This window comes from Sorex araneus, chromosome 4 (assembly GCF_027595985.1).
Source record: "Sorex araneus isolate mSorAra2 chromosome 4, mSorAra2.pri, whole genome shotgun sequence".
In the NCBI taxonomy this organism is placed as follows: Eukaryota; Metazoa; Chordata; class Mammalia; order Eulipotyphla; family Soricidae; genus Sorex; species Sorex araneus.
In genome coordinates, this window is record NC_073305.1 from 193309432 (window position 1) to 193335977 (window position 26546).

General features: G+C 51.1%; 3 protein-coding genes across 9 annotated transcripts; 2 read left to right on the top strand and 1 right to left on the bottom strand.

The window, feature by feature from the left end:
• Window positions 1–1730: 1730 nt before the first annotated feature.
• On the bottom strand, window positions 1731–19400 carry RBAK (RB associated KRAB zinc finger). Of its 4 annotated transcripts, XM_055135062.1 has the most exons (6): window positions 19146–19400; window positions 15865–16035; window positions 8660–8718; window positions 5085–5211; window positions 4767–4862; window positions 1731–4151 (listed from the first exon to the last, which is right to left on the bottom strand). In XM_055135062.1, exons 3-6 carry the CDS (start codon window positions 8672–8674, stop codon window positions 2251–2253), a joined length of 2139 nt encoding a protein of 712 aa, XP_054991037.1. In that variant the 5' UTR covers window positions 8675–8718; window positions 15865–16035; window positions 19146–19400; the 3' UTR covers window positions 1731–2250. The 4 variants fall into 4 exon arrangements, with proteins under 4 accessions (XP_054991037.1, XP_054991036.1, XP_054991035.1 ...); XM_055135061.1 differs by lacking the exon at window positions 15865–16035; XM_055135060.1 differs by lacking the exons at window positions 15865–16035; window positions 19146–19400 and adding an exon at window positions 9435–10101.
• On the top strand, window positions 12060–16873 carry LOC129404204 (speedy protein E4-like). The gene is made up of 6 exons (XM_055134942.1): window positions 12060–14459; window positions 14590–15201; window positions 15493–15551; window positions 15862–15947; window positions 16084–16252; window positions 16342–16873. The coding sequence occupies exons 1-6, from the start codon at window positions 14270–14272 to the stop codon at window positions 16399–16401; spliced, it is 1176 nt and encodes a 391-aa protein (XP_054990917.1). The 5' UTR covers window positions 12060–14269; the 3' UTR covers window positions 16402–16873.
• A 107-nt stretch (window positions 19401–19507) lies between the features above and the next one.
• On the top strand, window positions 19508–25521 carry ZNF12 (zinc finger protein 12). Of its 4 annotated transcripts, none has more exons than XM_055135331.1 (5): window positions 19508–19679; window positions 20305–20411; window positions 21134–21260; window positions 21517–21615; window positions 23366–25521. In XM_055135331.1, the coding sequence occupies exons 2-5, from the start codon at window positions 20352–20354 to the stop codon at window positions 25213–25215; spliced, it is 2136 nt and encodes a 711-aa protein (XP_054991306.1). In that variant the 5' UTR covers window positions 19508–19679; window positions 20305–20351; the 3' UTR covers window positions 25216–25521. The 4 variants fall into 4 exon arrangements, with proteins under 4 accessions (XP_054991306.1, XP_054991307.1, XP_054991308.1 ...); XM_055135332.1 differs by having other exon boundaries at window positions 21520–21615; XM_055135333.1 differs by having other exon boundaries at window positions 20305–20366.
• Window positions 25522–26546: the final 1025 nt, after the last annotated feature.

A 26546-nucleotide genomic window follows, 5' to 3' on the forward strand; every position in this document is an offset into this window, starting at 1 on the left:
CCAAAAAGAAAAAAAAAATCTCTAGCTATTACAGAAGGTAGTCCTTACTGTTACTGGCCTTTTGAACTTTTATGTAAACTTTGGAATTAGCTTAATTTTCATCCAAGCATGTGCTAGGATATTAAGACATATTCCCCAGTGATCCTAATTATCTCTATACTGCCTAGAAACCTCTATGTCCAAAATCATGTCATCTGCAAATAGGTTTTACTTTTTGTTTTTGCATTTTGAGTCACACCTGGCGATGCACAGGGGTTACTCCTGGCTCTGCACTCAGGAATTACTCCTGGCAGTGCTCAGGGGACCATATGGGATGCTGGGAATCAAACCCAGGTCGGCCACGTGCAAGGCAAATGCCCTACCCGATGTACTATTGCTCCAGCCCCTAGGTTTTGCTTCTATCTAATCTTTTCTTTCTCTTCCTTTATCTCTGAGATGGATGATTCCAAAGACGACTGGCAGGTATCCATATCTTTTTTCCCGTTGAGAGGCCCTTTCAACATTTCACCATTAGGTACCAAATGCCATAGTTGACAAAGCTCTTTATGCGAGAAAGAAAACTGCCTTTTATCCATGCTTTGCAGAGAACAGAGATGGATGCCAAGCTTGTCACATGATTTACAGGGATTGACTTTCAGATACTAATACCCTCCCATACTTGGTAAAAGGACTTCCCACAGTCATTACATGGTGATGAACTCTCTGGGGTTAGGTGAGATGTGTCTTTTCACAAGAAGTTTTTCTACATTCCATTCCATTCATAGGGTTTCTCTTCTGAATGAGTGCTCAAATGTACAAAACTCAGTTTTAGCCTTTTCTTCCTGAGCATACCCATCTCCATTTTGTATGCCCAGGGCTGGAACATGTGATCACTATGAACAAGTTACTGAAATTAGAATGGAACTGTCAAGACTGAGGCTAATCAGGAGGTACCCTATTGTGTTAATGTAGTTTCCTCTCCAAACTCTTGGAGAGGAAAGCAGGGGAGATAGTGAATTAACCAACAAATGTGTGCTGGAAGTGCATTAATTCTTCCCCAAACATTGGGAATAAGTAGTAAAATCATGACACCATATTACTGTCAAGGGAGATAAAGGATCTGTGTTCCTAACAGGGGCGCAAAGCAAGCACTTCACAACTAAAGGTGAGAAGTTGAAGGATGAGAGGGTCATGTAGGTATGAGCAGCCCAGCTGTCCTCATTTATGAAATACCCTTCAAACCTTTTCTTCTGCTCAAACGCAGTTGAATCCTTTATGCAAATCACTGGCTCCACTACTGCTGAGATATTTCTTAAAAATCCATCTGTGGGGCTGGAGCCATAGCACAGCAGGTAGGGCGTTTGCTGTGCACGCGACCGAGACCGACCAGGGTTTGATTCCCAGCATCCCATATGGTCCCCCAAGCATCGCCGGGAGTAATTCCTGAGTGCATGAGCCAGGAGTAACCCCTGTGCATCGCCGGGTATGACCCAAAAAACGAGAAAAAAAAAAAAAGCCATCTGCAAATGCTCCTAAGGATAGAAAACTGTATAGTAGGAAACACCTCACCAACAATATAGCCTGTTAATACAAATTTGTCTCTTTAAGTCAATGGGAATACTGCCTGTAGATTACTTAAATCTAAACAATTAGAACTGCATAGAATTGCTAGATTGCATTTTAGAAACACTTCATAGAAACTGCCACACTCCTATTTAATTAATGCTACAGTCCTTGTTATCAACTCCTGATAAACTGAAAACTTTACACAATGTTTATTCAGAGCTAATAGCATCTGGTATATTTCCTAAAAACATTTTCGAACAGAAATATGGCTTTTAGTATTATATATTTTAAGACAATATATCTTCCACATTCACTTTACTTCTACTTGATACAATTCCCTGATTTTTAAGTACAATTTGAATAAAAAATTGTTCAGCTGCTGCATAAGTTACTAAGTGCTCAATAAGTTGTAGGATCTTGCTGAAGACTTCACTGTTTCTTACATTTATTCCACTGTAAAAAGTTAAAATAAAAATGAGCTCAGAGCTGGAGCAATAGCACTGCTGGTAGGGCGTTTGCCTTGCACGCAGCTGACCTGGGTTTGATTCCCAGCAACCCATATGGTCCCCAAGCACCACCAGGAGTACTTCCTGAGTGCAGAGCCAGGAGTAACCCGAGCATCGCCGGGTGTGACCCAAAAAGAAAAAAAAAAAAAGCTAAATTTCTCCAAAAGCCTGATCTCCTTCCCAAATAATACCCAACTCCCTACAGGAGATTTTCCATATCAAGCAGGTTCATGCTGCCTCTCCTGTGGATTCTCTGATGGCTATTGAAAGCTGACCTGTGGTGAAATTTTTTCCCACAGTCACTACATTCATAGGGTTTCTCTCCCGAATGAGTTCGATAATGTACAGTGAGGTATGACTTCTGAGAAAACACTTTCCCACATTCATTACATTCGTAGGGCTTCTCTCCCGAGTGGCTTCTATAGTGGACAGTGAGGTTTGACATTCGAGAGAAGACCTTTCCACATTTACTACACTCGTAGGGTTTCTCTCCGGAATGAATTCTATGATGTATTGTGAGATAAGACTTCTGAGAGAAGAATTTTCCACACTCATAACACTCATAGGGTTTCTCGCCTGTGTGCACTCTCTGATGTCGAAAGAGAGAAGAATTATGGGAGAAAGTTTTCCCACATTCACTACAACCATAGGGCTTCTCTTCTGAGTGACTTCTATAATGCACAGTATAGTAGGCCAACTCAGAGAACAATTTCCCACATATGTTACATTCATAGGATTTCTCCCCTTTTGGGAGTGATGGGAAAGCTGCATTTTCCAGGAAGGTTCTTCCACATTCATTACATTCATAAGGTTTCTCTCCTAAAGGAGTCGTGTGATGATCAGGGAGACAGGAAAACAGAGAAAACTTTCCACACTCACTACATTCGTGAGGTTTCTCATCTGTGTGTACTTTCCTGTGTCTAATGAAGGCAGAATTTAAGTTGAAAGTCTTTCCACATTCATTACATTCATAGGGTTTTTCCTCTAAATGACTTCTATAATGAATAGTGAGGTACGACACCCGAGAAAAAAATTTTCCACATTCGCTACACTGATAGGGTTTCTCTCCCGTGTGTATTCTCTGGTGAGTGATGAGTGTTGATTTCCGGTAGTAGGATTTCCCGCACTCGTTACATTTATAGAGCTTCTCTCCTGTGTGTGTTCTCTGATGATCACTGAGGGCAGACTTGCGGGAGAAAGACTTCCCACATTCCGTACATGGGTAGGGTCTCTCGCCAGAATGATTTCTCTGGTGCAGGGTGAGATGTGTTTTTTGGCAAAACGTTTTCCCACACTCACTACATTCATAGGGTTTCTCTCCTGAATGAGTTCTTAGATGCTGAGTAAGATGGAGCTTCTGACAGAAAGTCTTCCCACACTCGTTGCATTTGTAGGGCTTCTCTTCTAAATGGGATCTCCGGTGCACAGTTAGGGTTCCCTTTTGGCTGAAGGATTTCCCACAAACGTTACATTCATAAGGTTTCTCTCCTGTGTGAGCTCTCTGGTGTATAATAAATTTTGACTTTTTACAGAAGGACTTTCCACATTCGCTACATTCAAAGGGCTTCATTTCTGTTTGGGATCTCTGGTAAACATTAAACTCTGACATCTGGATGAAATCTGACCCAGAACCATTCCACTCACAGGTGGACTCTCCTGTAAATGGGTTCTTATGAGTAAGGAAAGCGGTTTCGTTGTCTAAGGCTTCCATGCATTTATTGTAGTCAAGGGGCCTCTCCAAAATGCTCACTTTCTGAATAATACTTTCCTCACTTTGAGAACAAGCTTCTCCATTTTGAGTAAATTCGTATGATTTTTCTCCACATGCTTTCCCACATTGACTACACCCATTGGTTTTTCTTCTTGCATAACTTCCATCACTAATTATTAATTTTGAAGCAGAGTCTAAGTTCTTCCCACAAGATGCACAATTGTGAGACACCATGCCAGAAGAAACCAAACTTTCCGTCTGAGCTCCATCAACTGCAGGCCCTCTCCCTTCACCCAGGACTTTGCTATGGGTGCCAACAGCTTGCCTTAAGTGTTTGTCTTCAATGTCCTGAATCCTCTCTATCAGGTCGTCAACTCTCTGTTTTTTTCCTAAACAAACAAACAAATAAATAAAATTAAACCTTCTAAATCTGAACACACAAGATATAGACTAAGAAGGCATTTGGGATCCTACAGTGGAACTAACTGGGATTTTAGGTCCTGCTTCCATGAACAAACTTACTAGTGTAACAGAGCTTCTTTGTCTCCTAACTTGATACAGACACACTTACACGTGGGACAAGACATCCAGGTTGGGGTGGAGGTGAGGGTGGGAGAAATGAGCAAAGGTTGTAGGAGGTACCTCATGGCAAGAAAGGAAAGAAACTGGATGATAACAGAGGAACAGGAAAGTCTAAAATTTTACAAATTTGCAGACAAGGTAGAGTAGCCTGGTAGGAGCAGCAATGCAAGAGAGAAAGAGAACCAGGATGACTTCTCTACATGGAAACAAAGAAGAGTTTGCATGTAAGTAGGGCCCGAGGGCCATGGGGGTTCCAGGAGACTGACAGAACATTTAACACACTCCAGGGTTATTCTCAAAAGTCAGGGTTTCTCTGTCTGTCTCTCTCTCTCTCTCTCACACACACACCCCACACACACACTCATCTCTCTCTCTCACTACCCCCTTTGATTAGTTTTACAATGTGATAGTCACTAACTTACCTGCATAATTCTGACAAGTATATTCACATTCTGCTATCCAGGGCTCCTCTCCCTGCTCCAACTTGATGATGACATTTGGTTTGGTGCCATCGTACCCTGAGTGAGAGACAGAGCTTCAGGATCTGAGTAGGAGAAGCACGTCACGGAGGCAGATTAGGACGTGACCTCCCCACTGTCACCTTAACAGAACTGGGACCTACTGAAATTCTCTACCTAGATGAACGGAAGGCAGTAAACGGTCTTATTGGTTCTCTCTTTCAACGTGGGTGGGAGTGTGCCCGTGGAAGGCCCCATGCTCGGGCTCAGAGTGCCCCTCACCCAGGGAGACGAGGTGGCCGTAGCTTTCCAGCATCACGTCTTTGTAGATTATCTTCTGCTCGGCGTCCAGCTGCCGCCACTCCTCCTGGGTGAAGTCCACGGCCACATCCCAAAAGGACACAGGCCCCTGAAACACCAGAACTGGGTGATACGGACAAGACACATGCGATGCAGCGTGCACTGCGCTCCTGGGCCAGCCACACGAAGTCCACGCAACTCTGCTAATTAGCAGATGTCGAATGAGACTGAAGACCCACCCGGGGACTGTGGGTCTGGAACCGTCCCCTCCACAGACATGAGAGAAGCGAAATGAGGTAATTAACTGAGCAGGTCACGTCACCTGTTAGCTATGCTCTTCAAATGGAAACTGCGAATTCAGGAATTATCAACTGAGAAAAACAGCCTAAGAGATAAGGAGCAAGATGACCAACTCGACATAAAACCAAACTCACAAAGAAACAACTTTTTCCTACTGGTTTATGTTTTATAATAAATTAAGCATGATACTGCTTTCATGAAATGAGAACATTCTCCCAAGAAATAGCCAGGGAGGAAACCAAAGGCCGAATTAAAATTTAAAACACACCAAGCAGTTGAATTACAAATGAGACAGAGAATCTAATTCAGTGTCTCACGAGAAATGGAAACAGTGGGCCGAGTCCAACTGACTCCACACTTTCCGAGAATGGGGGGGAGGGGTAGGGAGATGGCTCAAAGGGCTAAGCACATGTTTTGCATCAGGAGCCCTGGGTTTGATCTCTGGCATCTCATGGCCCCCCAGCATTGCCAGGAATGACCAGAAGTACTGAAGTGGGTGTGACCCCAAAACACTGACAGAGAGAAGGGGGAAAGAGAACATCGGGCGGCGTGGGGCCTGTAGGAGAGCGCCCGGGAGGCCCTGGGGTCCATGTCTGGCACCGAAAGGCTTTTTTGCCGTATCCACTGCGCTACTGCTCTGGCCGCAGGCAAGGACAATGGAGGTGTGAAGAAAAAAGTGACACGAGCTTCAAAACAGACAAAACCACAACTGCAGAAGATTTCAATCTGCCTGACCTGCTCTTACAGCAGTTTAGACAAGAGCCCGCGCAGGAGGAAATGGGCAAGGCTAGAGCAGCCCTGAACCATACTCCCCGATGCACATTTCTAGAACACGCCACACCTGCAGCACAGCAGGTGGTACTCCCCGTGCACCCCCATCTTCCCCAGAGAGGATACGCTGGGCCGCAGTTGAGGGGCTCTTGATTTGTGCATTTGCACAGCGCTGCTGTGCATGTCACAAAGAAACCCCAGAGGCTGCGATCCAAAGGTTCCTGTGAAATAACTGGCCTGTGTTCTCCCAGTCTGTGAAATGCCTGTGAGGACACCAAGAAAGGATTCCACCTTTTATCAACTGAAAGTTTGCACGAGAAATGCCATTTGTCATGAAAGACCCTTTAACAGGACTAAACAGAGTTACTCCCCAAGAGAGCCGAGAGGATAGAGTGAAACCCACAACAGTAGGCCCAGAACTGCTGGACCAAGGAGAACCATCTCACCCACCTGAGCATCAACCCGTTAGGGCCCCAGGCACTAAAGAACTATAAGAGGCAGGCACCAGGCCAGCAGTACAACACTTGCCTTCATACGCTGACCCAATTCAACCCCTGGCACCCCATTTTGTCCCCCAAGTCCCGGTGTGACCTAAAAATGAAAAATACAAACCAAAACCAACAGCAGAAACACTGCAAGGGAGGCCCCCTAGAAATACTTTTTTATTCTAAGGCAACAGACAGCACTCACGGCCAGAGAAAAGACTCTAACGGGGCAAAAGAGTCTGCCTTGCTATGGCCAACTTGGTTTAATCCCTGCAACTTCATGCACCCCTCCCACAACAGGTACAGCCAAAATGCCCCCCCCCACCACCTAGAAGGGCAGCCTGGGGAATGCCTGGCACTATAGGACTCAAGAAGCATTGCATGCATCCTTACCCCATTGCACCAACCACCAATTCCACAACACAAACAGAAAGAGAATTACCGAGACTACTAGAAAACTTGAAGATGAATTGCAGATTAAACTACTGCTACAATATAAGTATCTGTACCACTAACACAAACAGGAATCCTTCTTACTCTCAGGAAAAGCAATTTGATCTGAAACACTCCAGTCTAAAGGGACCTGACTTACGACATCGGCTCAGAAATAACTAAAGGGAAAAGAAAAGAACTCACAGACTAGCCATGATAAAGCATGTGTGAAATAAGAAAAAGCAAAGGGGACTGGAGAGGCAGTAGAGGAGTTACTTGCATCTATCCCTCCCAGCCCGATTTAAATCACCTGACTGCACATGGTCTCTGAGGACCACCAGGAGAGTGGTCACTCTTGAACCCAGAGTTAAGACTAGATCCTGAGCACTGTCAGGTGTGGCCACAAAACCAAAACTAGGGGGGAAAAAAAGAGAGAGAATTTTAGCCCCAAATCCTTGCAACTTTCCTGAAAATCTGTAGATTTTTCAAAATAATATGTTGAAGAAGATGCTAACAGGGTCCTACAAGGTACTTTAAGTGATAGAGCAGTTGCCTAATATGAGGAAGGCCTGAGTATGACCCCCAACACCATCACTGCAAGGACGCCTGAGCACTGAAGGGTAAAGCATGGTGGCCCCTGGCACACTGGGGGCCAGTTTCAAGCCGCCAGGCTTGGCCACTGGGAACAGCCACCTCCTGCCTCCGGCAGAGAACCAGGTGATGTGCCAGGGGCTCTGGAAAAAAGAAATGCTAAAAATGGGGGCAAATGTAAAGGAAATTATCACAGAGCCCCCAAACATCCTGTACCCATGTATGTAGGCCAGGATTTTCATCCCTGGAATGAATCTGGAAACGTGTCCCTCTGCCTAATTAACAGTCTGGATGCCAGGAAAACAGACCTGAGTTCTAGTAGCACCACAGGCCTGGGCTGCTCTGTGCACAGGCCAGACGGTTCAACGGTTGTCAGAGAAGTTAGCCCAGGTCTAGCAATGTTAAAGGTTCTGAGCCCCCATAAGTCTCCGAAGTCCAGAGATGCCAAAATCCACAGGTAGCTCTTATGACAACAGGCATTTTTTTCAGGGGCAGTTCCCATTTCTTTTTACTGCAATCACAAACCAGCCTCCAAGTGGGTATCACGTGACAGCCCGGATGCCAGCATGAGCCCTGAGTGTGGAAGCACACGTGACGGAGACACTCGGGCAGAGCTGCCCTCACACCGGATTTCCCACGCCCACTCCCTCCTTCACCAACACCATCCCCACTCTGTGGCCAGGACAGTGCAGCGGGGAAACGCTGCTTGCACCCAGCTAACCTGAACTTGACTCTCAACACTACCCTAGCACAGAGTTGGAAGTCAGCCCTAAGCACCACCAGAGGTGGTCCTCCAAGACCAAAAAACAAACGAAAAAGAAAACCACCTACGGGGGGGGGGGGCTAGAGCAACAGTACAATTAGGGTCAGGCATAGACCTAAAACTAAAAAGAACCATAAAATATAAATACAGCAGAATCCACATAACCTACTCTGCATCACGGAACAAAGCGGCAGGTACATGGCAGGGAAACACACCTGAGATCCACTCATTTTCGGTGCTGGAGGAGATCTAGATGGACCGTCACTGGCTGCACCTAAGAAGGAGCAAAACACAAGGCCATGAGTAACCAGGTGTGTCTGGAGGTATCTCGCTCCCCCTAAGACCCCCAAAGATGGCACCCTGGGAACACCACCAAGGGCAAAACAGAAATATGGAGACACACATCAGCTCTTCGTTCTAACTCCAACACGACCTGGGCACTGCCATGATGCGGCTGTGGCCAAGTGTGATAACTAACCCTCTCTACCGAAATTGTAGGGGCGCTGTCTTGCACGCACCCACCCCTATTTGACCCTCAACACCCAATATGGTCCCCGAGCCCCACCACGAATGATCCTGGAGTGCACAGCCAGGAGGAACCCCTGAGCGCTGCCGGGTGTGGTGTGAATCCCCGTTATGCACCGCTGCATCTCCTTATCGTCTTTAAATTCCTTCAAGAACACCGGGAAGGCAGATAGGCGCTCCTCCAAAATCAAGCAACGGGAATAGCGTGATTTGGCTTAAGACACCTGGCTGGGTCCACCTGGACAAATGTCGTGGCTCAGAAACCCGCGATGCAGCGCAGGACCTCGGGCGGGCTCGGACGCGGACCGCGGTCCACCCAAAACCCCTCCCCGCCTCGGAGTCCCGGGGCACGGAAGCAAGGTGCTGCACACGGAGCAGGAGGGACGGTGACCCCAGCCCACGGGGAGGCCTCGCCGCGTTGCCCCCGGCCCGGCCGCGGCCTCGGGGCTGCAAACCCTGACCTACCCCGCGGGCCTTGGGCCGGCGCCGGCGGGCAATCGGTGTCCGGGCCTCCCCGCCCGCTGCAGCTCGCGTCTGGACTGGGCGCACGCGAAGCCGGGTCCACCCGCCCGTCCCGCCGCCCGCAACGCCGGAGGCCGCAGCGCGAGCCAACAGCCACCAGGCGCCGACCGGAAGCGGGGTCGCGCGGCGCCAGTGCGCCTGCGCGAGCCGACGCCTCGGAAACCGCCCGCGAGGCGATGAAGGAAGCAGCAGGCCTGGACTGCATTTCCCGGCAGGCAACGGGCCGCCACGCCCGGAAAAGCCTGACCCAGGGGGCCGATCCTGAGCACGAAGGGTAGGGCGCTGGCCTTCCGCGTAGGTTGGATCCCCGGCACCCCAGAAGGTCTCCTGAGCTCGCCAGGAGCGATCCCTGAATGCAGAGCCAGAAGCAAGTCCTGAGCACCAAACAAGAATTTACAGGCGAAAAAAGCCACCTAACATGTAAAGGAGAAATGAGACCCTGGCAGGCAGCTGTCCAGATCCTGCAGAGCGGGGTAGAGAGGGGTCTAGGATGCAGAAAAAAGGGAAGGGGTTCCTGTTCTTGTCACAACATCTTACCAAACTCTGCAAGCCTTAGTCTCACACCCTCATAGAACTCAGTACACTAGTACACACACACACACACACACACGCACACACGCACACACGCATTTTGGTGGGGGCTGCAGTACAGAGGCTGTGGGTTCCAGTCCAGAACAGAATTGGACACAATCCTAGTCTATACTTCATATCGGACATACACATACCAGTCCCAATGCGGAAATGCCACCTACAGTGAGTGTCTCTTAGCTGTGTCACACACACACACCGAGGCCCAGTGTCCCACCAATCACAAGCACAGGGCAGGTTTGAGGATCATGGAGAACTGTGAAACTGCCAATTCTCATGACCTGTCTTTGGAATCATGAAATGCGGCCTGTGTGCAGCTCCATCCTGGCACCCACAGGAGGAGGCCCATTGCACAGCCCTTGGCTTTTTGTATTTGTTTTGCTTCAGTTATTTTTGTTTGTTTTGTTTTTACGCCGTACCCAGCATGCTATTCCTGGCTCTTCACTCAGAAATCATTCCTGGCGGTGTTCTAGGGAGCATATAGGATGCCAGATATCAAACTGGGATCGGCCACCAGCATAGGAAGATCCTTACCCACTGCACTATCTCTCCAGCCCCAGAAACTACCTTTTTTTCTTCTTTTGGCTTTTGGGTCACACCTGGCAATGCGCAGGGGTTACTCCTGGTTCTACACTCAGGAATTACTCCTGGCGGTGCTCAGGGGACCATATGGGATGCTGGGATTCGAACCCGGGTCAGCCGTGTGCAAGGCAAACGCCTTAACCGCTGTGCTATCGCTCCAGCCCCCCAGAAACTACCTTTTTAAGAGTCAGATAAACAGTACAGTAGTGGGTAGGGTGCTTGCCTTGAACAAAACTGACTCAGGTTGGATCCCCAGAACCCTGCATCCCATATGGTACCCCAAGCCCTGCCAGAATTGATCCCTGAGTGCAATCAGGAGTAAGCCTTGAGCACCACCAGGTGTGACAAAATCACGAGTCATGAAATCCCATTAATCACCGATCTCTCGGGTGGGCTCAGTAACCTCTTATTTTGTCCTTTCCCTGAGATCTTAGAAGTCTATCTCGACTTGGCCCTCCAAACAATGTTGCACTGGGGGCTCTTTCAGGGTCAGGGGAATGAGATCCAACTTGTTACTGGAATTAGCATATGAATACACCATGGGAAGCTTGCAAGGCTATCCCATTTGGGCAGGAAACTCTCAGAAGATTGCCAGTTTCTCCAAAAGGGAGAAGTAGGCTACAAGATATCATGAGGCCGCTTTGCGGCCGCACCCTTCTGAGAGGTTGCTTTTAAGTCTCTATCTGGATGTTGGCCGTTGATGGGATTACACACACCTGGGTTCCTCTGCCGGTACCTTCATACATAAGGCCTGTCTGAACGTGTGGAGGGGCCTCGAGCATGGCTGTAGCTAGGTTCCGGGGGTCTTAGGCTGCCGGGAGATCTGCTCGGGGTGGGGAGGGAAGCTGGAGCCCATCCCCTCCAAGGGGCCTCGGGGAAAACAGCCAGGTGTGCGGGCAAGAGACTCTCTTGTGTGTGTGACAAAAACCAAAAAAAATTTCAAAACCCTTTTTGTAGAGGTATCACTGTATTATTGTCATGCTGTTGCTTGATTTGCTCAAGCGGGCACCAGAACGTCTCCATTGTAAGACCTGTTGTTACTGTTTTTGGCATATCAAATACACTAAGGGTAGCTTGCCAGGCTCTGCTGTTTGGGCAAGATACTCTCGGTAGCTTGCCACGCTCTCTGAGAGGGGTGGAGGAATCGAACCTGGGTTGGCCACGTGCAAAGCAAATTCCCTACCCATTGTGCTATCTCTCCAGCCCATAGAGGTATATAAAATTTAAAAATTAATAGGGGCTGGAGAGATAGCACAGCGGGTAGGGCGTTTGCCTTGCAGGCGGCCAACCCAGGTTCGATTCCTAGCATCCCATATGGTCCCCCGAGCACCGCCAAGAGTAATTCCTGAGTGCAAAGCCAGGAGTAACCCCTGAGTATTGCCGGGTGTGACCCAAAAAGCAAAAAAAAATAATAATTTTTAAAAATAAATATTGTAAATAATTGTGCTAGTATACTATAATTTGTGATCATGAATGAAAATAGACTTGCATAAGCTCTTATGTTCTAAACTGTAATCAAAATTAGGAGACGTTAGGGGCTGGAGCGACAGCACAGTGGGTAGGGCCGCCTTGCATGGGTTCGATTCCCGGCATCCCATATGGGGCCCAGAGCACCGCCAGGAGTAATTCCTGAGTGCAGAGCCAGGAGTAACCCTTGTGCATCACCAGGTGTTACCCAAAAAGAAAACAAAATTAGGAGACATTAAATAAAGGCAATTAGAGGACGCCCCCAAAGCCTCTGTCCCTCTTGAAGAACCTGGCAAGCTATTAAGAGTATCCTGCCCACATGGCAGAGCCTGGCAAGCTACCCGTGGCGTACTCGATATGCCAAAAACAGTAACAATAATGGTCCTCATTCCCCTTAAAGAGCCCCCAGTACGCCATCGGGCTACACTAGCACGCGATAGGGACGAATGGAGATGTTACTGGCACCTGCATGAGCAAAATTGATGAACAATGGAATGACAGTAATACACTGCAAAGTTCTTTAGCACATGTAAAACCCGTGTTTGATCCCCAGCACAGGTAAAAAACAAGATTTTTTTTTTTTCCTGGATCATACCCAGTGTTTTTCAGGATATACAGAATATAATGGCTTTCTACCTAAGAATCACATCTGGCAGTGCTTGGTGGACCTTATGGGGTGCCAGTGTTCAAACCCTGATTAACTGTGTACAAGGCAAACACCCAACGAGCTGTATTATAGCTTCAGCTCCAAGACAAACATTTCTTTGGGGGTAAAATAGGATCTTCTGAATGAGATGGTATCAGAGTGGGTGACTGGATAGACCCCAGAATCTAGACAAATATATATCATTCTATCACTGTCATCCATTTGTTCGTCGATTTACTCAAGTGGGCACCAGTAACGTCTCTATTCCTCTCAGTTCTGAGATCTTAGCAGCCTCTCCTTACTCGTCTTTCCCAATGATTGGAGGCTCTTTCAGGGTTAGGGGAATGAGACCTATCGTTACTGTTTTTGGCATACTGAATATGCCACGGGTAGCTTGCCATGCTCTGTCTGTGCGGGTGAGATACTCTCGGTAGCTTGGCGGGCTCTCCAAGAGGTATGTATGTTTCTGTTACTGTATTTGGGATATGAATACACCATGGGGAACTTTCCAGGCTCTACCATGCGGGAAATAAACTCTCGGTAGCTTGCCAGGTTCTCCAAGAGGGAGAACTGGGCTAAAAGATGTTGCGTGGCCACTTTGCGACCACACGCTTCCAGGAGCTTGGTTTTATAGTCTCTGGATGTTGGCTGTTGATGGGATTACATGGTGCTGGGGCAGTTTCTGGGTGTGACTGCCTAGCTACTGGAAAATGGAGAATCAGAGTGGAAGAGCCCAGTCCTGATCTAAGCAGCCTTGGAAATCTCAGCCCTGGGTCCCACACACCTGGGTTCTTCTGCTGGTTCCTTCATGCATGAGGCTTGTCCAAATGTGTACGTACACACACACACACACACACACACACACACACACACACACACACACACACACGGTATTCCTGGCTTGCACTCAGGAATTATTCCTAGGGGTACTACATGGGATGCTGGGGATCAAGCTGGGTCAGCCATGTGTAAGGAAGACACATCCCTCCCTGCCCTATGGCTCAGTCCCAGAAACATGTGCTTTTGAAAGCGCCAACAGGGTCGGGACTGTCTCCCCAGGGTGGGCTCTCGGGGTCTCTGCCTTTCAACTGGCCACAAACTCCTATAACCTCTCCCAGGCCCCTCATCCATGTCCCCTGGGGAGAAGTATGGCACACATTGTGGAATACAGGGATGGGAACCTCACAGACTGATTGGGGTCTGGTCCCGGGCCAGAGCCACCTATGCACTGCCCCCCAACTTCTGGAGAATCCCCTGGCAGTTGAGGGTTTTCTTTCAAACTGGTTGCCGGGTGGGGGTGCAGGGGGGTTCTGATGACATCAGGGCTTCCGGCTGTGCTGATTGGTAGGTCCCAGACCTCCAGAATCTGAAGCGCAACTAGGCAACAGTAGCCTTTGGTTTGAGTCCCCAAAGCCTTGTCGGCTCAGCTCCTCGACGGCAGCACTGCCATTATTGAGGGAGAATTTGAGCTATCAGGCGAGAGCGTGGACCTGGCATGGCCAGCCTTAGGCAGAGTCCTGGGTCTGAGCCCCAGAGCCCTCAGTCCAGCACCTCGGGGTACCCCCTGGAGGTGTCACTAGAGGACATGATGCCGGGACCTTCAGGTAGGTACTGGGGCCTGAGCAGCAGAAGTGGTGGGGAGATACCGAGAGGTTGGAAGGAGCGGCACACAACAGGCTCTTGGGGTACGAACTGACAGCCAGGACAAGGAGGGAAGCCTGGGAATAGAGATGGGGCTTCCCCTCTGTTATTCCCAAGGAGAAATTCTACCCTGAGGAGGAGATTAGAGGTCACAGGGGTGTGAACCATGACAAGATGTGTGGGAGGAGGTGGAGAAAGGAGAAGTTTGGGGGTCTGAGGGTACATGGACGGGTGAGGAACTCCTGGGACTGAGTCTGGTCTCTCCCTCAGAGTCCTACGGGGGCCCCTGGGCCCTTGCTGGTGACCTCAAGAGGAAGAGGGAGCAACTGCTCTATGAAGAGGAGTTGGAAGAGGAGGAGGAGGAAGAGGAGAGCCCTGGAGTACTGGACATGCTGATGCAAGCAGGTGTGTCACCCCGAGGCCAGAAGAGGAGGATGTGGTCATTGCCGGAGGTGGAAGAGGAGCAGGGGGAGCCGGTGGTGGAGCAGGAGGATGACCTGGAGAAGGTAGAGGAGCAGGAGGACCCAGAGGAGCCGGAGAAAGTGGAGGAGGAAGAGAAGGAGCAGGAGGAAGATGAAGAAAAGGGGGACACAGCCTCCCAGGCTCCGCAGAGTGGGCTTCAGTCCGGCCCCCGGCCTCAGGGTGGTGTTCGGAGGAAGAGGGATCCTTCGGAGGAGGAGGAGCAGCAGGAGGATGAGGAGCAGCCATCTGGGCTGTGCAGGAAGCGGCGGCGACAGGAGAGCCCAGTGCTCCCTGAGCACCACCAAGTCTTCCGCAAGCTGCTGGGTAGGAGCCCTGGGCCCGATTCCCCGCCTGGACACAGCCGGCTGTTAGGAATGTGGTGTCCCGTGGTGGGGAAAGGGTGGCCCTGGCCTGAACAGGGGCTGCAGGGCCGGGCTGCCTGGGCTGAGCCATCCCGAGGAAGGGCTCCCGCACCACTATTCCCACCTGGGGCTGTGAGGGGCCCAGTGTTGCTGCCCCAATGGTGGGGGATAACCCTTCCTCCTGGCTGGGAACTACATTGCAGGTTGGGGGGCAGGCTGTGAATTTGGGGTCCACAACCCTGTCTTCCCACAGAGGATCCCGTGGTGAGAAGATTCCTGGCCTGGGACCGAAGCCTGATGGTCTCTGATAAGGTACCTGCTGGGGTTGCTGAGCGACTGTCCCGGGGACCCGCCAAGCTCACCCTTGCCTGGGTACCTTTGCTCTCTTTGCTCTTGGGGGGCTGAGTGTGAAACCTGGGCAGGGACGGTGCGGTCACTGAGGCCGCATATGCATTTGCCCCAAGCCCAGGTCACACAGGCACTCCAGTCTTGCTGGGTCATGTCCTCGGGGGTCCCTCTCCTCTCCATTCAGCAAATACCCGCAAAGTCCTCCCCTTTGTCGAGTTCCTGGATCTCCTTCCCCTCCGCCCAGCCCTGGTGACCCGTCCCCGTATCTCCCTAGTACCTGCTGGCCATGGTCGTCGCCTACTTCAGCCGCTCTGGCCTCTTCTGCTGGCAGATCCGTCGCATTCACTTCTTCCTGGCACTGTGAGTACCGACCCCAGGAAGCCCCAACACAGCCGCGCCGTGACCCCATCAGCCTCCATCAACCCCTGGGGACCCTCCGTGCGGTTCCCTGAAGGAAGAGGTATGTGTGAACACGGGTGGCGCGCTGTGTCCGCAGCTACCTGGCCAGCGACATGGAGGAAGACAACCAGGCGCCCAAGCAGAGCATCTTCGCCTTCCTGTACGGCCAGAGCCGCCTGCAGCGGCCTCTGTTCCACCGGCTCCGGCTCCAGCTGCTGCGCTCCATGGGCTGGAGAGCCTGGGTGACCCGCGAGGAGTGCGAGCAGGTGGGGCCGAGGCGGGGTTCGGAGAGGGGCTGGCCGCAGGCTGGGGGGGCCAAGCCAGTCGGCAACACGGGCCCCATCTGTCTTCACAGATCCAGGCCTATGAGCCTGAGCTGTGGGTGTGGAGCCGAGACCGTGCCAGGCTGACCTAGAGCCTGGCCAGGAGGCGGGGTGCGGGCCGAGGGGGTAAGTGGGGCCCTGGGGTGCAGACCAGAGCCAGTCTGCTGGGGAAGCCCTGGGGACTGCTGGTGCCTGGGCCTCATCTCCTCCTGCTTAGCCATTGGAGCCTGGTGCTGGCACCCAGCATGCTCACGCCTGCTTCCCCGGGGTGATGGAGAGGTGGGGGGGGGCCCAGCTGGACCCCCAGAGGTCCTGTTCCTGGCACTGAGATCACCCTCGGGTCAAGGCCGAGAGGCTTTAGAAACAGAGACGGAAGCTGGGTTCAGGGTGAGGGAAGGTCCACATCCCCTCAGACTGTCAATGATCTTTTCCATCCATCCAGGGCCTGCCCGTGCCCAGAACATCGCCACCAAGACTGTCATCAGATGCCCCAGACACCGGAAAACTGGCCCAGGGTCAGAAAGAAATTCATCTACAAGCAGCTAATGGTGCCTGGGTTACAGGTGAAGACCCACACAACTGCCCCCCACCCCAGCGGCAAGAGTTGCTCCATCCCCCGCCCCTCACATCACCAGCTGCAAGGTACCACTGAGGAAAAAGTCAATCCAGACTGCCCACTCCAGTCTCCTATATGGACAACCTAGAAGAACCCAGAATATTCTAGAAGGTTATGTTGAGTTGGGGGCACTTGAGGAGTCTGGCAAAAGGCAACAAAAAATCCATTTTCTTTTATGTTCCGTGATCTGGAAAATGTCCCCAATTTCAGATCATGTGCCTGAGTCCACTGTCCTGGGAGGTGAGAACCTCAGTCCCGCTTGTACCATCGGCCCTAGGGGCTTGAAGAAAGGGGCCTGTGCGGGGCAGGAAAGGTTAGGTCTGGCTGTGAGAACTGCTGGGGGGACACTGAGCCCTGCGTGCCGACCGCTGGTTAATGGTGGGTCTCATAATGTTTGTCATAGAAATAGTTGTTTCATAGTTTATACTTAAGGCATCCTAAATTGACATCGCCAGCTAACATGCTGTTGCTATAGTTTTGTGATGCTTATTCTTATTTATTTCTAGTTTCTTCAATAAAGATAATTTTGGTTTCATGTTCAATTCTTTGAGTTTTAACTGGGATATTTAAAATGAATCTTTTTCTTAACGTCTGAGGCTATTCCTGGGGAAGGGTGGTCAGGGGCAGACATGGGCAGAATCAGAGCTCCATTCCATCCCGCGTTTTTGAGTGTCACCCAATATGAATCTTTTTCTTAACGTCTGAGGCTATTCCTGGGGAAGGGTGGTCAGGGGCAGACATGGGCAGAATCAGAGCTCCATTCCATCCCGCGTTTTTGAGTGTCACCTGGGAGAAGAGGGGAGGCCAGGATGCCTCCTGGGAATTGTGGGAAAGCCGCGCTTCTGACCCAGACCAGGGGGTGTGGCTGGCTATGGAGCGGCGATCCTGGCACATAGCAGGGTGCTGAGGAGTCTCAGCAGCAGCCCCAAATGGGCTGGGCCTGGACGGAACACATGGGAGGCCTCGAGTTTGATTCCTGCCACCTGGGTTACTGAGCACCTCTGGATGTGGCTCTGGTTCTTCTGCCTGGAGGAGTGACAGAGGGACACAGAGAGAACAGAACTAGCAGCCAAGCAGCATGAACACAGAGTGGACCCCAGGAGGAGCCAGGGTAGTGGGGACAGCAGGGCTGACCATAGGCCACAGGGCAGGCTCCCATAGGCTCGGGTGTGGCTGTCCAGCCCTCACGTGATGGGGGCGGGGGAGAAATGGGGCCCCGAACACTTCGGAGATGCAGCAGCAGGAGAAAAGGAGAGCTGGGATGGGAGGGGGCTCAGGAGCTGAGGACACACACCCTATTGCTGCAGCATGTGGTCCTGGAATCCCAGGATCCAGAAGCCCCAAGACAAGCTGGGGAGTCTCGGGATGCACCCCCAAGTCCTTTCCCCAGATGAGCTGTGACCACCAGCTGGAAAGTCTGGACCCGTGGGGGTGCTGTGGGGCAATTTCCCATACAGAACCCCTTTCTACAGCCTCAGCAGGCTATTCCAGCCAGTCTGGACAGGCAGGGAGCCTGGGAGCAAATGATTTCCCTTCCCTGCTAGGGACATCGCCTTCCCTGCTAGGACCCTCCCAGTCTCACACTCACACACACCAGTCACACACACACAGCCCCTCCACACACACACACACACACACACACACACACACACACACACACACACACACACACACACACACACACACACACACCCCTATGCCTCTGAAGGCGGAAAATGTCCCTGGCTCTTGGCGACAGACTTGGGCACTTAGAGGGCTGGGGACTGACAGCAGGAAATCGAGCCCCAGGTTGGTCCTGCCCCACATGGCCTTAGCCATGCCCTGCCTGTGAAGCACGTGCCTCGCCGTTTCATAGGTGCCATGACACATTCCTGCAGTTCGTGTCTGCGCCCCCCGCCCCGGTCCCCCCGTCCACATCAGGTTCTGGAATGGCAGAGCCGCGGGCCTGGATCCCGCAGGAGGTCATGCATGGGCATGCAGGCATGTCCAGCCGTGGCCAACGGGAAAACCCCATGTCCCAGCACCGGTGGAAGAGGGCCCGCCACCTCCTCCGTGCAGAACCAAGCCTGAGCTCTGAGCAACGCCGGGTGCGGCAACAAAACAGAACAAAAAGCTGCTCGCGACCCTGTCTGCACTCCCTGGGGGGTCTGTGTCACGGCCGTCAGGCCCAGCGTGGTCCACCCCAACTGCCCCTCGGTGCACGGCTTCCAACCCACTCACTGCGCTCTCGACTCCCTCTGCTCCAGGAACTGCAGCGCCCGGGGAAGCCGGGGAAGCCGGGCGCGCTCTCCATCACTCCCGGGGGCCGTCCGGGTGTGCATCGGACAGAGCCGCTCTCAGGCTTTGCAGCCTCCCGTCGGTCTGCGCGCGTCGTGAGCAAAGTACCAGGGGCCGGGACCGATCGCGCTCGGCATCCGGAACGCGACACACTTCCCCTTTACCCGGAGCGGGTGGTGAGGGACCTTCGGGCCCCGGGGCGCGGTGGCTGCTGGGAAATGAGTCCGGCTCGGAGGCTCCTGGAGGACGCCGGAAATGGGATTCCCGCGGGCCGCGCCGGGCAAGCGTGTGCGCACGCGCGCCGCCCGCTTCCGCTCGATGCCCAGGTAACCGCTCGGCGCCCGCTGGGGCCCTCCGGCGGCGGCCCGCGAGCTGGCAGCGCGGGTTCGCGCGATTCGGCCGGGCCGAGCGCGAGCTGCAGCGGGCGGGGAGGCCCGGACACCGATCGCCCGCCGGGGCCGGCTCTAGGCCCGCGGGGTAGGTCAGGGTTTGCAGCCTCGAGGCCGCGCCGGGCCGGGGGCAGCGCGGCGAGACCTCCCTGTGGGCTGGGGTCACCGTCCCTCCGGCTCCGTGTCTCCGCGTCTCCGGGGACCCCGCGGCGGGGAGGGGTTTGTGTGGGCCCGAAGGGCCGTGGGTGGACCCGCGTCCGAGCCCGTCCGAGCACTTTGCGCTGCATCGCGCGTTTCGTCGTGAAACTCACGCACACCGTTGCCGGGGAACTCGGGTGGTTTCAGTTAAATCCCCGTGAGGTGCGATTGCCGTGAAGAGCCCGGCTCCAGTCCCAGGCCTGCACAAACACAGGATCCTTGGGAGCCGCACCTCGAGGTCCTACAAGCAAACCTCGCTGACCCGGCCGCCTCCACCCGTGCGGCGTGCGGGCCCTGCAGCCTCTCGCTTTGTATTTGTTCCTTTGCTCCTGGATGATGCCATCTCGGTAGCATTACAGTGGGTGATGTGGGATGACAATGCCTAGTCCTTTGAGGGCCGCTGGGAGGTCGGGTTTCTTCTCCCCCCACAGCAAGTGTCATGCAACTTTCTGGGAGCTTCTTCTCAGGAGCAGTTCCTGGCCAGGAGGTCTCATACCGGGGTTTTGCTTCCACAGGTCCATCTTCAGTCAGGCTACCCTGTCTTCTCTGGAGCCTCAGAAACATGAGTAATGCCCTGGTGAGCGCCCTTGCGTTTATCCGGTCATCGCGACTGCAGCAGGAGGTGCGGAGATGGGCTTTGGGAGGGAGAGTGTCCTCCCTGCTGAGTTTAGGGGCCCTCTGGGTGGCTAGATTTTGCAGTCTCGTTGGTGTCTCTGCTCCATGTAATTAACCTTTTAAGTAACCTGTCCAGCATTTTGTGGGTGATGCCTCTGGTGGCCTGACTGCCATGGTCTGGGAAGCAGGACAGACTCACAGTGAGGCGTCCGGAACAGTAATGGGGAGCATTGGGGAGTGTGTGTGGTGTCCAGAGAACTCCAGACTGGACATGCCATGGGCAGCCCTGGTACAGCACGTCAGGCTGGAAAGGACTGACTTGGAGCATTTCTTTAGGGTGGCTCCCCCCACCCTCCTGCACAGGTGGTCAGGAGGAAAGAGTTCAGGGTTCCCTAGTGGGGGTTCGGGAGCCCCACCGTGCCCCCACCGGCAGTTTGTGTGGGCCTGCTCAGTCCGATCCATCTGGCCCTGCAGAAAGTGTGGCTCCAGAGTGATGGTCACTTGTCCACTCGCTGCCTTAGTGATGGTGACACATCACATCGCCTGTGGCTCAGTGGTTCAAGGAGGAACAGTTCAGACAGAATTAGCTGTTGGAGCTCCGGCTTGTCAACTCCTAGGAGTGAAGTGAATGAATCGGTGATAGGAACCCAGGACGCTTCAGGCCGCAGGACGAGCCGCCAATGCCCGGTGGCTTCTCCACGTTACCCATTTCTGTTCTTGGCCTTGCAGGGGCCCGTGTCCTTCTGGGACGTGGCTGTGGACTTCACCCAGGAGGAGTGGCGGCAGCTGGATGCCAAACAGAAGATAATCTACAGGGATGTGATGCTGGAGAACTACAGCCACCTCGTCTCCGTGGGTGAGGGGCACTCTGAGTTCCTAAAGTCCCTGGGCTGAGAGCACAGTTACTGGTTTTAACGCCTGCTCTCCTGGGGCTGTTGAGAGCCATATGGTTTGGGTGTCCACGGTGTCCAGCCCGGCGTTTGGGTGGTTCCTGCCCCCACCCACAAAGTTCTCTGTGGGCGTGCAGCACAGGTGGGCGAGTAGCCTCCTCCACTCCCACCCACAGATCCGTAGAGCCGGCAGCCAGGCTCAAGTGCTCTTGTTTCCATTAGCAGGGTGTCACATCCTCAAGCCGGAAGTGATCCTCAAGTTGGAGCAAGGAGAAGAACCGTGGGCTGTGAATGGCGGATTCCTGCTTCCTGGTTCCCCAGGTGTGTTGCTGGAGGAGACTGGGAATTTGTTAGTGTTGTTTCGGGGTCCCTGCCTTGAGCATTGGCTTTGTCCTTGCTCTCTCCCATCTCTGGACTTCTTTCTACCCCACAAAAATGAGTTCGCAGAACTTTTCTGTGCTCACATCTATTCAAAACCCATGTCTAGGTGCTTCCTTCTCCCTCTTGAATCATGGGTAGCTCCTCTTCTTGCATTTTCGGAAACCTGTTGTCTTGGTGATAATCTGACATGAACATCAGTGTCTGGTGTTACTGCTTTCTTTGCTTGGGGGTGAGCCTGAGTTGAATTAACTAACTTCTGGAAACAGCTCTCAGGTCTCCTGATGGCTGCAGGGGCTGGTGAGCTGCGGTTGCTCATCGCTTCTCCCGCCGTCCATAACTCCTGAGTTAGACTCCTTTTCCCGTTCCTCATGGTCACCCCGGCACTGTCACTGTGAATGGGAACTACTTCTCTACTGTGGCCGGTGCCCCCGGCTTCTGAAATGTCTCATTTCTCAGTTCCCTCCAACATAGTGGACATGAGAACTCTGTCCTGCTGTGCCCACCTGGATTGCTTCGAACTCCTTTGGGTTTGCAGGGTGTGTTGATCTGAAGGTTTTGCCTCCCTCCATGATTCTTGGAATGTTCTGACTCACCGTCTAAAGGGATTTCAGCTCCTTGTCTGTCCGTTTTCTGGCCAGCGTCTCCCCTCCTCACTGCTGGAGGAAAGGGGCGTGTTCCCTCCTCCCCGAGCACTTACATATTAGCACCCGCTTACATTTTGGTTACTTTAGGAGTGGGTGAAATCACTTTACTCCATGATTTTTATGTGTTTTACATTGCATTTCCAATATTCTGTGGGTTTTCAATTAGGATTTTCCAAGCTGATTTGGCCTACCACTTCCTTTTACAGGGAAAATAAAAATAGCTCTCTCTTGAAAATCAACCTTCTGGGACTAGAGTGATAGTATAGCAAGTAGGACATTTGCTTTGTAGACTGCTGATGCTGTTTCAATCCCCAGCATCCCTATGATCCCCCAGAATTGCCAGGAGTAATACCTGGGCAGAGCCAGAAGTAACCCCTCAGCATTGCCAGGTGTGGCCAAAAAAAGAAAAAGAAAAAGAAATCATAAAGGACCAGAAACTGAAATTCCCTAAGGGAGTGAGAGAATTCCGAGAATTGGATCCAACACACCCTGCAAACCCAACGAGATTTTGAAGCTACCTAGACATGAGAGCACAGAGATCTGTTGTCCAATATGCCAGAGGAAACGGAGAAGATTGAAAAGAGAAATGGTGACATTTCACAGGCCAGTGTTTGTTTTGTTTTTGGGCTACGCCCAGCCATGCTCAGGTCTTATTCCCAGCTCTGCGTTCAGGGGTCACCCTCCTGGTAGGCTCCGGAGATCATGGGGTGCCAGGGATCACACCCGGGTCCACCTATTGCAAGGCAAATGTCTTACCTCTTGTACTAACACCCTACTCACTGTACTACCTCTCCAGCCCCTACACCCAGTTTTTACCAAGGTGCTGCAAAGGAGCAGAGCTGAGACATGCTTATGTTTTTCATCAGTTCGTTTCTCTCTTACCCTTCATCTCTGGAGGTGCACCCACATTCCTGTCCCAAACCAAACAACAGGGCAAAAAAGTCCATAGCATTATTGTCATCGGTGCCTGACTAAAAACTCATATGCAAGTCTCATTTCTCACATAGAAAGATGTACAAATCCATGCTCATTTTGCCTGTTTTTAGAAGTCTGGAAAGTTGATGATCTGAGAGCGCGAGCCCAGGAGAATGGAGACAAACATTCAAGGCAGACTCTGTTGATCAGCGACGGAAGTGGGACTGAACAGAAAGGTAATGTTCCCAGTAAAACTTTCAGTATAGAAACAAACTCTGCGCCTTCAAGAAAAATGCCCTGTAAATGCAACGCATGTGGAAAGAGTTGCAAACCTGCCTCAGAATTTATCAGTAGTGATGGAAGCTATGCAAGAATAAAACCTGATGAATGTAGTGCGTGTGGGGAATCCTTGCTCCATATTAAGCATGAGAAGCCTAATCCAGCAACTAAGTCTGATGAATTGGATCAGAATGCGGAAGCACATAATCTTAGAGGAGAAAATCCATATCAGAACATTCGTATTTTGGAGAAACCCTGTCACTATCTTGAATGCCAAAAAGCCTTTCAGAAGGATACGGGTTTTATTAGCCACGTAGGAGAGAAGCCCTATAAGTGGAATGAATCTGAACTAGCCATACTCCAGATGTCAAACCTCAGCGAGCACCAGAATGCTCATATCAAAACAAAACCCTATGAATGCACTGCATGTGGGAAATCCTTCTGTAAAAAGTCCAAGTTCATCATCCACCAAAGGACTCACACGGGAGAGAAACCCTATGAATGTACGCAGTGTGGGAAGTCCTTCTGCCAGAAGGGCACCCTCACTGTCCATCAGCGCACACACACAGGTGAGAAACCCTATGAATGTAGCGAATGCGGGAAGACTTTCTACCAGAAGCTGCACCTCATTCAGCATCAGAGAACTCACTCAGGAGAGAAGCCCTATGAATGTAGTTACTGTGGGAAATCCTTCTGCCAGAAGACACACCTCACCCAACACCAGAGAACACATTCAGGAGAGAGACCCTATGTTTGTCATGACTGTGGGAAAACCTTCTCCCAAAAGTCGGCGCTCAATGACCACCAGAAAATTCACACGGGTGTGAAACTCTACAAGTGTAACGAGTGTGGGAAGTGCTTCTGCCGGAAGTCGACCCTCACCACGCATCAGAGAACACACACAGGAGAGAAGCCTTATGAGTGCAATGAATGTGGGAAGTTCTTCTCTCGCCTGTCCTATCTCACTGTACACTACAGAACTCATTCAGGAGAGAAGCCCTATGAATGTACCGATTGTGGGAAAACCTTCTACCTGAATTCAGCCCTCATGAGGCATCAGAGAGTACACACAGGAGAAAAACCTTACGAATGTAGTGAGTGTGGGAAGCTATTCTCCCAGTTGTCATACCTCACCATCCACCACAGAACTCATTCAGGAGTGAAGCCTTATGAATGTAACGAGTGTGGGAAAACGTTCTATCAGAACTCAGCCCTGTGTAGACATCGGCGAATACATAAGGGGGAGAAACCTTATGAATGTTATATATGTGGGAAATTCTTCTCTCAGATGTCATACCTCACTATACATCATCGAATTCATTCGGGAGAGAAGCCCTATGAATGTAGTGAATGTGGGAAGACATTCTGCCAGAATTCAGCCCTTAATCGGCATCAGAGAACACACACAGGAGAAAAAGCATATGAATGTTACGAATGTGGAAAATTCTTCTCTCAGATGTCATATCTCACTATCCATCATCGGATTCATTCAGGAGAGAAACCTTTTGAATGTAACGAGTGTGGAAAGGCTTTCTCTCGGATGTCTTACCTGACCGTACACTATAGAACGCATTCAGGAGAAAAACCCTATGAATGTACCGAATGTGGGAAAAAATTCTACCACAAATCAGCCTTTAATAGCCATCAGAGGATTCATAGGAGAGGGAATATGAATGTCCGTGATGTGGAGAGACTACTCTGACTTCCAGCCTCTTGTACTGGATAAGAAAGTCTCCTTGGGGTCAAACTCTTGTCCAAGGATTCACCAGGAGCGTGGCCAAGGCTTTGCACACTTGTCAGACTGCAGGTCTGGAAGTTAACAGGCGAGAAACCGCAGTTGTCACGCAGCACAGGCTTGGATGCTGGACTGAGGAGTAAAGATGCGAATGCATTTGATTGTGTCGTCATAGATTTTTACTTGTCAGGGAATTACCAAGAGGAACTTTTTTCAACACAAGAAGTGTGTGTGTGTGGGGGGGAAACTTTGGACATTATATTAAAATGTATGTTTCTGGGGCTGGAGCAATAGCACAGTGGGTAGGGCGTTTGCCTTGCACACAGCCGACCCGGGTTCGATTCCCAGCATCCCGTATGGTCCCCTGAGCACCGCCAGGGGTAATTCCTGAGTGCAGAGCCAGGAGTTAACCCCTGTGCATCGCCGGGTGTGACCCAAAAAGCAAAAAAAAAAAAAAATAAAAATAAATAAAATGTATGTTTCTGATATATATCAAACTATAGGTCAAAAAGGGTAATTGTGAATAATCCTTGTAAATAGGAGTTATAAAATCAGGGTAACTAATCAATTATAGCAACATTAAAACAAATTTATGTGTGATTCTTGAGAATATGCAGCTTTTTTGTTTTTGTTTTTGCTTTTATTTTGCTGTTTCCTTTTTTTAGGATTACATTAAAAAGAATTGTATGTTCAATTTGAGTCCTGTTTGAAAGGGCAGTGTATCGTTAGCAGAATAATTTGTGAACATAAGATCATCCACTCTAAATAGGAGATCCATGTTAGTGGCTTAATATGTCGAGGGGGCTGGAGCCATAATACATCGGCTAAGGCTCTTGCCTTGCATGCAGCTGACCCAGGTTTGATCCCCAGCACCCCAGATGGTCCCCTGAGTCAGGCAGGAATAATTCATGAACACAGAGGGGGCTGGAGCGATAGCACAGCGGGTAGGGTATTTACCTTGCATGCAGCCGACCCGAGTTCGATTCCCAGCATCCCATATGGTCCCCCAGCACCGCCAGGAGTAATTCCTGAGTGTAGAGCCAGGAGGAACCCCTGTGCATCGCTGGGTGTGACCCGAAAAGTAAAATAATAATAATAATAATAATAATAATAATTCCTGAACACAGAGCCAGGAAAAAGCCGTGAGCTCTCTAGGTGTGGTCCTCCACAAACAAAACAAAACAAATATATACATGTGTGTGTTGTTGTTGAACTAACGTGATTATTATATACTATTTTTTTTCTTTTTTGGGGGGGTCACACCCAGCGATGCTCAGGGGTTACTCCTGGCTTTGCAC

Coding starts and splice junctions, on each gene's coding strand:
- LOC129404204 (XM_055134942.1), top strand. CDS start 14,270: ATGGCCAGCCTTAGGCAGAGTCCTGGGTCTGAGCCCCAGAGCCCTCAG. Junction 15,202..15,492: donor AGTCTTCCGCAAGCTGCTGG/GTAGGAGCCCTG, acceptor GTCTTCCCACAG/AGGATCCCGTGGTGAGAAGA. Junction 16,253..16,341: donor CCCGCGAGGAGTGCGAGCAG/GTGGGGCCGAGG, acceptor CTGTCTTCACAG/ATCCAGGCCTATGAGCCTGA.
- ZNF12 (XM_055135331.1), top strand. CDS start 20,352: ATGAGTAATGCCCTGGTGAGCGCCCTTGCGTTTATCCGGTCATCGCGA. Junction 21,261..21,516: donor CAGCCACCTCGTCTCCGTGG/GTGAGGGGCACT, acceptor TGTTTCCATTAG/CAGGGTGTCACATCCTCAAG. Junction 21,616..23,365: donor CCTGCTTCCTGGTTCCCCAG/GTGTGTTGCTGG, acceptor GCCTGTTTTTAG/AAGTCTGGAAAGTTGATGAT.
- RBAK (XM_055135060.1), bottom strand. CDS start 9,696: ATGCAGTCCAGGCCTGCTGCTTCCTTCATCGCCTCGCGGGCGGTTTCC. Junction 8,719..9,434: donor GCCGGCCCAAGGCCCGCGGG/GTAGGTCAGGGT, acceptor GCTCCTTCTTAG/GTGCAGCCAGTGACGGTCCA. Junction 4,863..5,084: donor CGGCCACCTCGTCTCCCTGG/GTGAGGGGCACT, acceptor TCTCTCACTCAG/GGTACGATGGCACCAAACCA.